This window comes from Trifolium pratense, linkage group LG5, assembly GCF_020283565.1.
Source record: "Trifolium pratense cultivar HEN17-A07 linkage group LG5, ARS_RC_1.1, whole genome shotgun sequence".
Lineage (NCBI taxonomy): Eukaryota > Viridiplantae > Streptophyta > Magnoliopsida > Fabales > Fabaceae > Trifolium > Trifolium pratense.
The window spans coordinates 49,450,960-49,468,055 of record NC_060063.1 but is presented as its reverse complement, the minus strand read 5'-3'; the positions used below and the strand labels follow the sequence as shown (position 1 = coordinate 49,468,055).

Here is a 17,096-nt window from a genome sequence, read left to right as displayed (position 1 = left end):
TGCACTTTAAATTTTGTAACCAATCAATAACAAGCTTGAGTCAATTCTAATATTAATAAAAATGTGATGATAATCACAATGCCATCCCTCTCTGGCGCCAATTTGGGGTGGGGTAATTTAGCTTCTTCAAAAAAAATCACAATGCCATCTTAATAAAAATTGAAAAATAAGAACCCTCTGCACCCATTTATCAATGGTATCTCAAGCGGAAACAAATATGCTGTAGTTACCGTGCCATGCAGTAACTGTTTTTATTTGTCTGATCATAATTAACGGTCAAGTTTGATTTTTGAATGTCTGATTTAGACCGTCCGATCTTAAATCAACAGTTATTATGCGTTACTGCGTGGAGCTGTGTCATTCCCTACAGCAGGAAATCCAGATCACAGGTTTAAGGCTGGAACATTGGTGTTATGAGGGTGCAACAGACCCTTTTAGCCCCTTAACTTCGATTAAGACTTACACAAGACTCTAAAACGGACAATACCAACTTACCGAAAACTATCCACTCCACTCCATTCCACTCCCCTTCCATTTTATGTTACTGATTATGCTATGGGTAATGTCCAATACTTACTAAAAAAACAGAAAAACAATATAGCACAATTATGAGTTCTTTACCATCACATTAATTTCTTCTTCCTTCTTATAGAAAACAATAGGACACAATAAATTTGACAAAGACTTTCTAGCAATCCAATTGAAAACAAAACCTCCCATTTTTGGTCACAAGTTATCAAATACTATTACTATGAATTTACTATCTTTTCTTCTCTTCAACTTCTGACTCTTCTACACTGTCCATTCCTTTTCACCTTTTTCACTTTTTCATATTTTCTATTAATACTGATATATATATTTCTTACCCTTATGTTTTTTCACTGTCACCAACTCAAAACTTCTAAATTATACCAATCTCACTTCTTTGGTCTTTCCTTTTCATTCTTCACACTTTGTCTAGAAGAAACAGCTTTTGATTAAGTCAAGGTTGTTCTTTCTTCTTCCCTGGTTTTCCTCCTTTCAAAGTAAGCACTTCTTTAGATACCCTTTTAGTTTTACCTCTCCAAAACAAAACTTGTCATGCAGCAGTCAAAGGTAACAAAAAGGTCAACGATCAATAACATGTTTTCAAGGAGCAAAAATAGTGACAACAATGTCAATGGTAATGTTAATTCAAATGTAGCTGAATTGGAATTAAGACCAGGAGGAATGATAGTACAAAAGCGTAATTCAGATGTGAGTAAAAATTCTTCATCCATCATCAAAATCAAAGTGAAGTATGGTTCATCCTATCACCAAATTCATATCAGTTCTCATGCAAGTTTTGGTACATTAATTCACCTTATTTTTTGCATAGACTATTTTACTTTTAATTCATTATATAAGATTATAGATTAATGATTACTATTATTATTGGATTATTATGGTTTTTGGGGTGCAGGGGAATTGAAGAAAATGTTGACAGAATCTACAGGATTGCATGTTGAGGATCAGAAGTTGATTTTCAAGAAAAAAGAGAGAGATTCAAAGTCATATCTTGATGTTGAGAGAGTCAAAGATGGATCAAAGTTGGTTTTAATTGAAGATATTGAGAGTAGAGAAAGAAGATTATTGGAGAAACTAAAGATTGCAAAGAAAGAAAAAACTTCAAAATCCTTAATTGAAATAACCTTAGAGGTTGATAAACTCACCAAAAAGGTACAAAAAAAATGTCCATTATTTTTTGTTTGTTTGTTTGTTAATCTTCCGGTTTCCAGGGGAAGGGGATTGTAGTAATCTGGAGTTCGGCCGCAAAGTAAGTACAGTCTGGCCAAGAAATTGTTTCACTCAGGAATCGAACTCTGGTTCTGCTCATTAATCATATGAGCCTAATGTCTTGGTTAAAATGTGCATTATTTGTTACACATTTATTTAATTTTTTTTTTGTACATTGTAAAAAAGTGTGGCTTTATTAATTCAGTGAAATTGGGTAGGTTTCAGATTTGGAGGGTGTTGTTTCTAAAGGTGGAGTTATAGCAGAGTTAGATGTAGAGAGTTTAACAGAAAATTTGATGAGAGTATTGATTACATTGGATGAAATTTATGGTGATAGTGAACTGAAATTGAAGAGAAAAGAACAGGTAATTAACTACTCTTCATTTTCATAACTGATTTAATTGATATTTGTAAGTTATGAAAAATAATGCTAATAATTTAATGTGAAGGTTAAGAGAGTTCAGAAGCAGATTGAGACTCTTGATATGCTAAAGATGTCAAAGCCAAAAGAAGATAACATAGCAAGAGAGAGTAAGGTTCATTGTGGTGTTCAAAAACAGCATTTGCAGGAAAAGCAAGAACTTTTGAAACAATCTGACTCAGTTGTAGTAACAACAAAATGGGAAACTTTTGATTAAGTGTTGATTAATTAAGTTAGTTTGGTTTAGAACAGTTAATTAAAATGTTTTTTATTTCCAAAGGTAGTTGACTAGTTCTTAATAATGATAGAGAGAAAGTTTCTCTGTTTGATTCTATAAAGCACGTGACATTCTTTAGATCAGACGTGTTTGTATCAGACACAATTCACGACACAACACATATGATTATATGAAATTGTGTTATTTTCTTAAATTATTATTGCAATGTGTCAGTGTCTGTATTGTGTCTGATGACTGTGCTTTATTATCCAATTTGCATTTTTAGCATTGATGCTTAGCTCATCTAAGTTGAGTACTATTGAATTGAATGGAAAAATTTATTGATTAAACCGTGTTCTATATGTGTGAGTGGTTTTGTTCTCTGTCGGTGTGATTGCTTAGCTGTGAGAATTGAATTGATTTAGTTTGGCTTTTGAGTAGGGACCATGCAATCAATATTAGAGATGTAGGGTAGAAGGTATATTAATATGGTAAATTATTTGTGATGCTAGGTTGGGACTATTCCTTCTACTGCTCACAAACTTTAACTAATTCTTTGTTTTTTCTCCCACTTCTGCCAAAGCCAAACTCATGAAAATGGTATACTGATAGTGCTATTCATAATTCAGACCTGGCATATATTATTATTCTGACATTTTTGACCTTTGGCAATTGGAGGCTGTTAATTTGAGATTAAGTGGATCTTTGAATAAGGTGACAATGTGATTTTATTTAAATAGTATAGTTTTTGTTAAAATTACAGTGATGGAATGTAATTTGGCTAAATTTATAGTTAAGCCCTTAGCATATAGTATGTGCGATTACCATAAGCATAGGGACAAATATTTGGTTCAGCATCAGCATCAGCATCAGGTACTCATACACATCATATAAACATCATCATCTATATGATCTATTCAACACTAACTTGTAAGTTGTACCCAAATAAAAAATAGGAAACATACAAAACACAGTTTCATCACAAAACTGTTTCAATAGTACAATCTAAATTAGAAAAGAAAAAAAACAAGTCATCAATGGAAAGGAAACTTAAAGCAAATCAACATTTAGACCCTTATTGGAACTCACCTTACAAGTACTTAACCATGACAAAGAAGATTTGTTCCACTTTGTCGGTTCTGTTTTATCCGTCTGCTGCTTAAGTAGCGGACACCCGCAAAAACATCCTATCTTTATAATGTCTGCTACTTATATAGAGGACGAAATTTTTCTAAAAATTCTCATCTTTATGACATCCACTATTTAAATAGCAGAAGGATAAAACGGGAAACACATAGGGCACGCGAATAATCGATAGGGTGGAAAAATGAAATCTCTTGGGACTAATGTGAGAGTTTGCTTCATTGCATAGACTTGGGCTTAAGGCCCTTTATTATGTTAATAGCTTGGGCTGGCAACAAAGGCCCGCAACTTAGTAAAACATGAAGATTGTTAAGCAAATATGCCTTTGTCCCTACATGCACAAAATGAAGATAACTAACACGTATCGTTGAAGCCAATATTTTAATATTATGTTTGCAATAAAGATTTTTTTAGATTTTCAAAAAAGAATTTATTTATTCTGTCATGTTTGTGATATAAATCATGCAAAACGGCAAGTTATTTTTGTCTAAGTCAAGAGAATAGCGGACATCAAAGAATCAATAGAAATACCAACATAGTTAACATGTTCACAGAGTCTCGTCTACCATATTTTCCTAATAATATAATAATATAAAAAAGAAAAATACAAAAGAAATAAGTAAAACAACAAAAGTGGAGGTCAGCCAAATGGTGATACATAAAGACAAATCATCACAAGTGAAATCAATCTAATCGATCCAAACAAATTATCACTAGGTGAATGTCTGCGAGCACCAACCAAGATCTAAAATTGGCGAATGAACCGTCTGCCAACACGGAAGCTTGTCCACGTACCATCCACTCCCCGCGAACAGCAAGCAATGCGACTCTTTTGAGTCTGTCAAACAGTCCGAAATCAATTCGGCAAGTAGCAATGCACTATTAAATATTAATAGAGGCAACTTATTGTACTTCATGCATCATGGTACCACACATAGATCATAAAAGAGTTTGCAAATGTCTATTCTTTTTTAGAGTAAGACTCTCTTGTAGTCTTGTGTAAGGTTATGATTCTTGTTTCTTATTTTTATTTTTTTTTATAAATCCTATTTATACATAGGAGAGGAACATTCCATGCAACATGTCATTTTTCACTTTGTATTTTAAACAATACACTAAACATGCAACATGTCACTTGTAATTTACATTTTATGAACACTTCAAGTGTCCAAATCTCACTTGCATCGGATGCAACACGCCAAGTGTATAACCATATACACAGCGGCAGAGCCACAACAGAGACAGGGGGTGGCCACAGTCCCCCCAACATTTTCAACTTTTTTTTACACTATAATGATATAGTATTAAATTAGGCACATTAGGCATATGTGAATTTTTTTATTGCTTTTCTGTATACATATTTTCTTTTTACCGATAAAAGGTCTTTGATCGCATAAAAGAATATTAGAATAGACACATTAAAATAATGAAAGAATACTTCATTTTTATCATAGATTTAATTTTTACATCGACTTAATAATCATAATTGTTGGAATATTAAAACATAAATTGTTTAGTACCCATAATATTTAGTACAATATCAATATCTCATAAACAAAATGCATTTAAAAGTAACATTTTAATATAAAATACGACATGACATTGAATTATAAGTTCTAAAATTATTTGCGTATATTGAACACTTAATTATACTTTATTTTCTCTCTATCGTGGTTTAAAAAAAAAATTGTATCATAAAAGATACTCTTACAAACAATATTTTCTTTAACATAATAATATCCTAAGAGTCATTTATAATTCATTTTTTTTACCGCAAAAGTTAGTTCACATGCATATCTTTTTTACAATAGTTAACGTTACTATTAAAATAATCTTTACAATACGTACTAAATTTTTTAAAACGAACTCATTAAATTAAAATTTGATAGGGTTATTTCTGAAATAATAGTAAATTTAAAACATAATTTTTATTTTTTGCCAAGAATGAATAAAATCTTAAACTCAACATGTGAATGATCAACCCAAATAGGCCGCAACTATATCCTAGTTGGAAACTTGTAGTACCCCTTTTCCGTTTAATATGACTTGCAGTTTTTTTTTATTTCGTTGTTGATTCAAAAAGACAAATGATTATAATTTTGAATCAGCAACAGCAACAGCAACGTATAGTCGACTGAAATCCACGAGAACACTTATTTGATCAGCTTCAAACAAAAACACATTTACACAAAAATATATACAGTATAATTCAAATATTAGAAAATGTATTTTTAGTTGTTAAGTAGGTTAGTAGTCAGAGTTTTTATCTTTTAAAATGAATAAGTGCAGAATTTGAGTTTGCGCCCCAACCTTATAAATTACGATGTCTCTACTAATTAAATTATACAAATATAAATAAAATGAGAGATGAGATGCTATTTGTTACGAAAGATTATTTGCTATGAAAGATTTAAGAAAAGAAATGCAAGAATCAACACATGACAAATCTTAAAAGATGATATCATTTTAATCTCATTCTTTTATGAAAATCACGGGGCGGGGAGTAGTTGATGTAAATAAAGATGGAGATTCATTCTTGCAATTATTCTTCTTTTACCTTCTACATTGTACTTTTAGGCTGAATCAAACCCAATGTCACATCTACGGGCCCAATGCTTCACCCATTGGCATATATATAATATATAACTTTTTTTACAACCTCATAAGGTATGCATTATTATAAGTTTATAACCTCTACCTCAACCTCAAACTTATATTGACTTGGACGTCATAGTGTTTTCTGCCCTCTTTTTCATCGTCGATCACCTTCAACACTCGAATTCCAACCTCCGACTCAGAAAATTCTTCCACATATATGTCATTGTAAGTTCTTACTCTTTCTTTAATTTTATCTCTTTAAATAAACTTGAATTCTGTTACGAATAGTTTTTTTTTTTACTAGTGTGTGTCAAAATCATTTTTATTTAAAATTGTGATCAAATAAATGTCTAGAATAAAAAATGGCCAGCGAAACCCAGATAGATTAAATTGTGTGATTTTATTTGTGTACATGAATTGCATTATCCATCACAGATATTTTACGCTTCCTTTAATGAGTTGTTTCATTGGTCGTTGAAATTAAATAATATTATACCCAAAATAATTTACCCAATTAAACACTTTAGAGCCACCATTTTTCTTGTACGAACAAAAGCACCACTCACTTACTCCGCGAACTCGCCACGGTTTCACCTTTATTGCGCGCATTCTACTACTCACACCCCTCCATATATGTATTCTCACCCTCTCTACACTCTTAATTCAAACCATCAATCTTACATACAAACACTAAACATTTTCATCATACAGCTATTTTGTGGATTTAATACCATAAATGTAGTTGACCCTTTTACTCAAACTTCAAAAATATTGCAACAAAGTTTCATTAATTCCAGCATTCATGTCTTCTTCAACTTCTTCTTCATCCAAAAGGCACCCAATATACCATGGCATTCGAACCCGATCAGGAAAATGGGTGACTGAAATCCGTGAGCCTCGGAAGACAAACCGCATATGGTTAGGCACATTCTCCACCCCTGAGATGGCAGCCGCGGCATATGATGTCGCGGCTTTGGCTCTCAAAGGCGGGGATGCTGTTCTAAACTTCCCTGCCTATGTAGGTAAGTATCCGGTGCCGGCGTCCAATTCATCGGACGACATCCGTGCCGCTGCCACTGCTGCAGCCGAATTAATGAAGGCTGAAGCCTTTAATGGTGCTGGCTTTGATATTAGTCCTTCGTATGAAACTGAGTTCCTTGATGAGGAAGCTATATTCTCCATGCCAAGATTGATGGTGGAAATGGCTGAGGGAATGCTGCTTTCTCCTCCTAGAATGAATCCACCACCGTCTGAGTACATGCCTGAATATTACACTTTGGGAGAAAGTTTGTGGAACTATTAATGATCTCTCTCTCTACATATAAATATCATATAATCATATCATATCTATAATAAGGCTCCTCTTTTTCCTAACCAATAATTAAAGGTGAGACTTAGGTTCGTCATTGAAGGATTGTGAGTAATTTACTAAACACGCAATGAAAATTAGTCACATAAGTAAATTTGTAAGTGGACTTTTACTTGCAAATTAATTTACTCATGTACAATTTTCATTTGGTGTTGGTCAAATTATCCACAAAATTTCAAAGACAATCTAGAAAAAAACCTTAATATATATAACGGAATAGGAAAAATATATGTGGGGCATATCATGCATCGATCACAATGATCATGGGATTCACGACTAGTTAGATTCATGAGTTTGATTTATGTTTTTGTTGTTTTCTTACGCTGCACTCCTTTTTACCTTTATCATGGTTTTATTCCTTATGGTTTTATTCCATTAGGTTTTCCTGATAAGATTTTTAATGAGACAGTTGTTGTTTGTTCGCTTTGACTGTTTCTTTGGTTTTATTGGATTTTGACCTAGTTCCCCCAAAATGTATTATTCTTCTTTCAATTTTAATATATTTATTGGGGTATAATGTGAATAATAGATGGAGTTATTGAGTCGCAACATAGTTAAAATGTTATTTAATTTGCACTTTATAGCTTAAAACAAAAATTCGTCGAAGAAAACAAAAAAACTCTTTTTATTTTTAAAATTGTCAAAAAATTTACACAAATTTTGAAGTAATAGTGCTCTAATATCTCTTTGAGGGAGTTTTTCTTAAATTTTTTCTATAGTACATGGATAATGGATGATGCTTAAATAATAAATAGTAATGTAGCCGACAAAAAGTGGGAGACAATAAGTAGAAGCTAAAAGTTGAAACCATGCATGCACCAAGACAAAAACCAACTTATATGCAAAGAAATACTTGTCTGTTGCGTTGCAAATGTTAGTAAAAGCGTGTTTGGTTGCTTTGCTTGGAATAACAATAACATGTACCCAAGTAGGGAATGAACGCTGACTCCTCTATACAAAGCAACATATTACGTACCAATATTTAGTAGTATATGCTCAAAGTCAAGCTTAGAAATTCATCATAAAAGTCATGTGAGCTTAGCTCAGTTGGCAAGAACATTGCATTATATATGTAGGATCCTGGTCATTTTATTTATCTACCTTAAGGGTGAAATTTCCAGCCACTAAACCCCTTAACAAAAAAAAATGTTGATTAGAAATTTCATCATTAATTAAGCCATATTCATTCATTCTAAAAACAGAGTGGTGTAAAGAAAATGTAAAAAAAATAAAAATGTATAACCATAAAATGTATTAATTGATGTAGTCTCATTTTTTTATTTTTTTTTGGGAATTACTACTTGATATGATCATTAGCTGTGCTAAACTCAAATATTTATTATATTTAAGAAAAAATACACGAGTGGTCCCTTTATAATTAGAGATCGATAAAGTAAGAGTTTGAGTCAACAATTAGAGATTGATGTTGGATTACTTGATTAAACCTTTCAACTGTTTAATTTGTTGCAATCGTGGACTGTCCTCTTTGGTTTGAACTCATGGGAATCATAGGGCCTTTATATAAATAGGCTAGTGGGATATATAGCAAGAGAGTAACGTTGCAACTTGCAACAACCGTTTTGATATTGCAACCTATAGTGAATCAGTGAATGATTAGTGATGATAATTTTTTTGTTGGTGATATTGTTATAAGTACGAAATTTTTACTACAATTACAATTAGTAATGATTAGTTTTTGTCGGAAAACTTACCTATAAAACATACAACGTAGATTTTTCTCCATATTCAACTTTTTTTTCAGAGTCAGAAATTAAACCACTAATCAGAAGCTAAAAAGGTTCAAGACCTTTATCATTTTAACCAATTTATTGTTGGTAATAGTGATGATACTTAAACCCCCCTGGTAATTTTTTCTTCATACTTTTATCAAATCTCAAGACATTAATTTCTTCAATGAATTGTATAAAAATTATATGGTGGTATCTTATTATGATTGGTGGTTAATTAGTTCTCCCTTGAAGGTATATTTTCGCCTGAAGGCTTTTTCTTGTAAACTTGGGAGTTGGGAGAGGATATGGGCACATGAATTTCCTCTAATTAAGGTTCAAACCGGGATAGGGCCACTTGGGATTTTTGTCTAAGGTATTCCGTTTAAGCGAATCAATTTAATTAGCGATATGCATAAGTACAAAGTCAAATAAAATATATTTGGGTGCACACACTTTTTTTTTTTTTACAGAGGGTGCACACACATACAAATTCAAAAATTTAGAAGAAAAATAATATAATCACATCAATCAAAATTATTGTTTTTCTTTTCTCTAATTTTTTGTTTATATGAGTGTGCTTAACATCATTTTATTTATATTTGTGCTTATAGGAGAATTTTCCAACTTGACATTGCATTTGTACTTTTTATTTAGTACTAGTAGTACTCTAAGACGATGACATCCTTAAATACTGACACACGTTTTATACTCTGATTCACTGAATCCTTGAGTACCCAATAATTTTTATTTTTTTTCCTCTGAGTATAGACCAGAGAGTACTCCCAAAAAATGTTGGCAAATTATAAATTGGAACTAGCGAAAGCCCATATTTAATCCGGTTAACATGATGGTTTCTCTCCCGACCTCCCGTGATTCTTTTATATCCTCAATATTTCAATTTTGCCCTTGCAGAAAAATTCGGTTGGCAGAAACCGAATTTTTTCTAGTTCAAATTCAGAGTAAACTTCGGTTTTTTGAAATCGAAATTTATTTTCAAGGCAAAAAAAAACTTTGGTTTCTACAAACCGAAGTTTTTTCAAGGGTAAAATTAGAAATTCAGGGATATAAAAGAAACCAGTGGAATCGGAAGAGAAAACATCAGTTAACATCAGTCTGTTAGTGCTAACCGTGGGCCGCCCGTTACACTGGCCCATAATAAAAAAAACAAAATCCAACTGTTACCGTGTTCGTGTCCACATCGTAGCCACGTGCTTCATTAATTTCCCCAAAATAAACCTTAAAAAGCACACACTACTATATATACTTCCCTTACTCTTCACTCAATTTCACCTCTTAGATTCAATTCATTAGATTCAATTCACATAAACTACTACTAAAACTACTCGTACACAAATGATGAAATCATCATCATCACTTGATGAGTCTAATTACCTTTCATACTCAACCTCATCATCAGAAGCAAGTTGCTCCGAAGAATTCTTGTTAGCTTCGGAGCAACCAAAGAAGAAAGCGGGGAGACGAAAATTTAAGGAAACAAGACATCCAGTATATAGAGGAATACGAAGAAGAAACAATAACAAATGGGTTTGTGAAGTTCGTGTTCCTAACGATAAATCCACTAGGATTTGGTTAGGAACATATCCAACACCTGAAATGGCGGCACGTGCACATGATGTTGCTGCTTTGGCACTTCGTGGTAAATCAGCTTGTCTTAACTTTGCTGACTCGGCTTGGCGGTTGACGTTGCCGGTGTCTACTGATCCGAAGGAGATTAGGAAAATGGCGGCCGAAGCTGCTTTGGCATTTGCTGTTGAAGATGGTAACACTAACACAGAACAACTTGTAATTACTGATTGTGATGTAACTGATGTTAATAGCATTGGCGTTTTGGAAGATGATGATAAAATTTTGCAGGGACTGTGTGTGGAAGTTCCGGAGCTGGAGCAGGACAAGTTGCATGATTGGATTCGGAATATGGCGGATGAGCCTTTACAATCTCCGGCGTGTTCATTTATAAGATCATATGGTAGAGATCACTGGAATAATGTTGATGTTGATGTTGAAGAAGTGTCCTTGTGGAGCTTTACCATCTAATTGTACTTCTTTGGAGTTTGTAATTCTTTTTTTACTCAAATAAAAAGATATTCATTCTTTTAAATTGATCGATTACATCAAATTCAAGTATAAATTCAATACCACTAAAAACGAAAATCATGAATCTGCGAACAAACTCACAACATTCAAGTTAATGAGATAAAACGGGTTACTCATGCCTACGAATAAATAAAGTGATCGTGAAAAACAGTTTTCAACCATGGTAATATTATTAAGTTGTTCTGTTTTGCTAAGCAGCGTACATAAATAAAGCTTGATAAACTCAAGCAGAGTGTATGACACAACAATATAATAAGTTATATGCTAACATGAAACAAGAATTTGACATATACTTGGATTTAGATTATCTACATTTATGCAGTTTCCAATTTTAACTATCAAATTGTAAATTTAACAACATTGAGTCACCTGATTAAAATTAGTTAAAACTTAAATCACATGACAACATCAAAAGTGTAAATGTGTAATTTTCTGACAGTGGAGAATCAGAATCTCTCATGACACGAGTTTAATATACCAGTAGTACAATCTATAAGAAAGACAAGTCTAGTGTTTTTCCTTCAGCATAAATTGGATACATGCATGCACCACCTATATGATGAGAGATAAAATGAAGAACAAGATTATACATAATAACTTAAGATGCTATAAGATGATAGTAATGTTAATAAATTGTTTAAGAAAACGGAATAAAGTTTCCCGTCTCGTCAAAAAACAGAATAAAAGTTTACCAATATATCATCGTTAAGAGATGTAACAAAGCGATTTTCTAAAAGAGAATTGTGAAATCATTCATTTGAGAGAATGAAAAAATTGAATGTCTCACATCTAAAATTTGACAACCAAAATGGGATTGAGTCCCAATGCATCCGATCGATTAATATTGAATTCACACATTCAAACTATCTGTAGTTATTAAATTAAGATCGAACAATTGAAATTTAAATTTGATACTAAATTATTATAAACTAAAAATTATAATATGCATTTTCATGGACCGTAATCGATGTTTCGTCATTGCCGCCGCTGATTGAATTTCATCCAAAATGTGGCTAGGGCAGTCTCATAGCATCTGGTCCAATGTAAGGAAGTCATCAAATAAACGTGTGATACTGATACAGTTACAAGGAAAGGTATTAGCAATTTCCTTAACTTAGAAGTACAAGAAAAGGTATATATCAAATCAAACAGTAGTTATTAGCAGTTGCCAACTATAAAATGTGTGAAATATTGCTTTTTAAATTGCAACCTACCTTAATTATAAGATCTAAATAGGACAGAAAACAACAAAGGAGATTGCTGTCCTACAGAAGTCAACCAGGTGAGATCTCAAACACATGCGCACGTGAGATCTCTTCCTAGCTAAAGTGTCAACAACTGGTCTAAGTAGAAGTCCAATCCAAACCAAGCACCACATCAATTAGTTTACTTTAAAAATAGGTTCAAATTGAGAGCTAAATAATAAACTAATTAATCTCTCCACCTGAGATTCAAATTTATCACTCACATACATAATCACATTATATGAATTAAGAACCATCCAAGCTATTTCTTCTTCATTGCAAGTCCCTCACTTCAATCTCTAAATTTGTCTTCTTCCTACTCAATACTTAATTAATTATCTCACACATCCTTTCGAGATTTCAGATCTTCATTTCCGAACCTTCTTCTCTCTTTCCCCTCTCCTCTTCTCTCCAACAATAATATATATAAATATCACCATATCAATGTTTTATTACATACTCATTTTTTTATGATCAGTTAGTTTGTATTCTCTTCCAAAAGAAAATTAACATACATGGCTTCAAATTTTTGTAAACCTTCTCGTCGTGATAATTCTCTAATAATAAAAACAAGCAAATATCCTTCAAAGCCGCCTACCCTTATGCTGAAGGACTATCTCAGGGACGACGACCTGAGCTCATGTTCATCGAGCGGTTTCAAATCGTTTCCACGACGTCGACAATATTGTTGCACCACCGTTGGATTCTTACCTGAAAAAGATCTCCAACTCAAACACAAGAAGAGGAAAACAAAAACAAATACAAACACGACGAAACTTCCACGACGACGACCTACTCTTGAAAGAGCTTCCGAAGCAGTTATAACTGCCATAAAATCACTGTCCTCCTCACAAAAGAAAGCTAATTCTACCACCGGTGTTCTTTCTAGAAGCTTTTCGAGGAAGTTGTTAAGCAGAAAGTTTTGGAGAAAAGCGGTGAAGGAACAGGGAAGTGAAGGTGTACTGAAATTTAGGAGACCATTCCGGGAACTACTTATGCAGGAACGAGACTATAAACCGACGTCGTTTAGTGCTGCTAAAAGCATCACCAGCGTTTCTTCTGGTTGTTGCAGTAACAGCTGGGGAGAAACTGAATTTACGTTTACATCAAACGCTACTTCTTCCGATAGCTCCTCCGAAAATGAACTAGTTGACGGCGGAAAAGACGGCGCTCCCCCTCAGCACAAGATAGAAGGAGTAAGTAACACATTACACATGGGGTAATTTAGTAATTTCCATTATTTTTGTTATTGAAAATAAAACATATGATTTAATTTTGTGGTTAAAGTGTTGGAATATTTTATATTATTCAATTATTATATTCCAATAATTATTATGTGGGCATATATATTTATATTAATTATATTAGCTATTTATCAATTAAGAGCCTAAATTGATTAAGTGGTCAAATAAAGTTAAAAGGCTATTAGATTTCTATTTAGAATTAATTAATTAATTAATTAATTAGTTAGATATGGACTCAAATGGGTGGATGTCAGGATGGCCCATTTCGGGATAATGGGAACCCTAATGGGCCATCACCCTATATAAGGCTATGGTCCCCAATACACCGTAACAAAAGCAAACACTCTCTTCTCCCCATCTGAAGAGAATCAAGGCATCAGGGTACCGGTTGAGGAAGAACCAATCTAGCCACCATCTCTTTGTGTTTCAGGATCACTGCAAAAGAACTTTTCATCATGGATCCAGATATTCCTAAAGATCATCTTGTCGATCCTATAATTTTATACATGCTTCTATGACTATTTTGTTTCCGCACTAAAGTATATGTCATAATATGTTGAGCATGTATATGTGTTTAATCCTAATTTAGTGATTTAAATGCTTACATAAAGATATTACGAATTTTGATTTTAATTCTTTAAAATAAAAATAGATGTTTTTGTTAGCTTAACATTTTTTTTTTAATCGACATATTTTAAATATAATATGAACATAATACTATAAATTTGACATAATAGATAGATATAACACGCATGTACATTACTTGAACATAATTTTTTTTACACTACTTAAACATATAAAATGAGATATTTCTTTCAATTGAATTATGTTCATGTGACAATTATATTAAGAAGTACATATGCATCATATTAATTTTTAATCATATCATATGATATATACGGTGTAAAAGTTAAACTCAAATAATTTGACTCAAGTGGTCGATGACTTTTAATGACAAACAAATTATTGAAAAGATTTTAAATTTAAATTAGACCACAACAATCTTTATATGATGTAATTTATGTATCAATTGAACTCAAACACTACACTCTTTCTAAAAAAATAGAAGATTGAGAAAGAAAAAGGAAAAATCAGTCATGGAAGTATTATATTGCTGATTTTCTATGTAATTCAATGTTCATTCAACATCTCATTTTTTCTACATCTTTTTTTTTTTTTTCCATATTACATCACCAACATATCATATTTATCAAATTACTTTTTTTTTTAAGAAGTTAAATTAGTCCATCTAAATTGGCAATAGAGAGAATCTAATCTGAAACTTTAAGGAGAAGTCCCAAACCAATACCAGATATCCAGATCACATGTTAACATGTCCCATTAAGATAACTTAGTTGGTAACTGTAACTATTAAGAACATTATTATCATATTACTTGATAACATGGTATTTATTTGGGTGTTCACAAAACATTTAGCTTAATTTATATGTACGATTTGCACGTGTGGAGTGAGTAATTCATACGGGTGATGGTAGATACAGTACATCTCGCTCATGCAATTAATTAGCGTGAGTCATCCATGGCAGTGTTGTACACTAAAGCGCCATCCGCGCCGCTGAAACTCACTGCACCTGCTGACACAGCATCACTGCATCACACTCCTGAAAAATATGCTTACCTGACTATAATTTGAATTTTACACTTCACATCGCGGGAATCCAAACATATTTAACATGGTATCAAAGTCGGGTTAAGGACTGCAATGTGGGCATCTGGCCCAGAACCACGCTATGCGTGAGGGTGAGTGTTGAATATGTTGTTTGTGTTGTCGGAGTTTGTTTGAAGTCTCACATTGCTTAGGTTTCCGCAATGTGAAGTGTATAAATATGTGAGGGCAACCTCACTCTTTGAGCTAGCTTTTGGGGACGAGATCCAAGCATATTTAACGATTAACACGTCACTTAAAAATTACATTTTCTGATCAATTACATTTTCTGATGAAACAGGATTGGTCAAATGAGAAGGAGCAATTCAGTCCTGTATCAATACTAGACTGCCCATTTGAAGATGAAGAAGAGATCAAGTCCCATTCCATCATCAATTCTTTCTTCCAAGGTCATTCCCATATTCCTCTCAATTAAAAAAATATCACAAATATTTGAATAGTTAAATTATGGTCTAAAACATATTCATCCGGTCACATCAGTTATTCAATGAACCTAAAAAAATGAAAAAAAAATTCTTATATTAATGACTAGAGAGATATAGTTTAATCTGACAAATGAAAGCAATTTGAAATTACAGGAGCAGAAAACAAGCATATGCAGAAGACGCGACATTTTGAGAATGTAGCAGCTTCACTGGAGCCATTGGTTTTAGAGAAAAGGATCCAATGCTTAGAACTAGAAGATGAACTAAACAACAAATCTACAAAACAATGTTCAGCATTACACTCAATTATTCGAAACAACGAAGACGAGGATGAGCTAAACATTCTCAAGCTTGTCAAGAGTTCAATTCCATCCAACAGTTTGATGATTAACACAGAGAAACTACTGTTTGATTACTTAGAACAAAGCATTGAGGAAAATAACAAAGATAATAATTATTCAAAGAAGTTTAATCTTTGCAATGTAGTAGAGGATTGGATACAAGGACACCCTCAAGAACCATATTTGGGTTGGGAAGTGAAAGAAGGAAGACATGTCTACATTAACGAGATGGAAAAAAGTGGAGACTGGAAAAACTCTGATCAAGAAACAGAACAACTTGTTCTAGAGCTAGAAAATGAAGTATTAACTAGTTTCGTTGACGAGATTGTTCTTGATCTCGTCATATGTTAGACCAGCTAGTCGTAGAGATGAGATGCACTTGCTTTGTTTTATGTTTTTATGAATTTTAATTTTTGTCTCGTTTTCTCTGTCTCAGAGAAACAGACAGCTAAATTTTGAAACAATTTAGGTTATGATGTTTAGATTTGGTTCTAATGGTTTTCTTCTACATATCTTTGGTGTTTTGGTTAGATTAGAGTATATGGAGATTATTAGAATATATATATATATATATATATATATATATATATATATATATATATATACATCAATTGAAGTTATTTCTTGCATGTAACAAACTAGAATATTTCTAGAGCAAAATGGGGACTAAAAGACGTCACTTTTGGACCTGCGATAATAAAAACCGGCTTACAACTAAACACACTGACGTTTTAATAGTAAGAATGAAAATGAAAATCGGCTTATAGTATCATGAACACGGTGACATTTTTGTAATTATATTAAAAA

General features: G+C 32.6%; 4 protein-coding genes across 5 annotated transcripts; all 4 read left to right on the top strand.

Moving 5' to 3' along the window:
• The first annotated feature begins 758 nt into the window (after nucleotides 1-758).
• On the top strand, nucleotides 759-2,743 carry LOC123887287 (BAG family molecular chaperone regulator 1-like). Its single transcript, XM_045936573.1, has 4 exons — nucleotides 759-1,327; nucleotides 1,442-1,698; nucleotides 1,974-2,120; nucleotides 2,205-2,743. The coding sequence occupies exons 1-4, from the start codon at nucleotides 1,081-1,083 to the stop codon at nucleotides 2,391-2,393; spliced, it is 840 nt and encodes a 279-aa protein (XP_045792529.1). The 5' UTR covers nucleotides 759-1,080; the 3' UTR covers nucleotides 2,394-2,743.
• A 4,057-nt stretch (nucleotides 2,744-6,800) lies between these two features.
• Nucleotides 6,801-7,865, top strand: LOC123887286 (ethylene-responsive transcription factor ERF026-like). Its single transcript, XM_045936572.1, has one exon. The coding sequence runs from the start codon at nucleotides 6,937-6,939 to the stop codon at nucleotides 7,435-7,437; it is 501 nt and encodes a 166-aa protein (XP_045792528.1). The 5' UTR covers nucleotides 6,801-6,936; the 3' UTR covers nucleotides 7,438-7,865.
• Nucleotides 7,866-10,496: 2,631 nt separating this feature from the next.
• Nucleotides 10,497-11,352, top strand: LOC123887285 (dehydration-responsive element-binding protein 1D-like). Of its 2 annotated transcripts, XM_045936570.1 has the most exons (2): nucleotides 10,497-11,013; nucleotides 11,109-11,352. In XM_045936570.1, exons 1-2 carry the CDS (start codon nucleotides 10,587-10,589, stop codon nucleotides 11,153-11,155), a joined length of 474 nt encoding a protein of 157 aa, XP_045792526.1. In that variant the 5' UTR covers nucleotides 10,497-10,586; the 3' UTR covers nucleotides 11,156-11,352. The 2 variants fall into 2 exon arrangements, with proteins under 2 accessions (XP_045792526.1, XP_045792525.1); XM_045936569.1 differs by having other exon boundaries at nucleotides 10,497-11,352.
• A 1,696-nt stretch (nucleotides 11,353-13,048) lies between these two features.
• Nucleotides 13,049-16,831, top strand: LOC123887284. Its single transcript, XM_045936568.1, has 3 exons — nucleotides 13,049-13,788; nucleotides 15,804-15,912; nucleotides 16,102-16,831. Exons 1-3 carry the CDS (start codon nucleotides 13,108-13,110, stop codon nucleotides 16,638-16,640), a joined length of 1,329 nt encoding a protein of 442 aa, XP_045792524.1. The 5' UTR covers nucleotides 13,049-13,107; the 3' UTR covers nucleotides 16,641-16,831.
• Nucleotides 16,832-17,096: the final 265 nt, after the last annotated feature.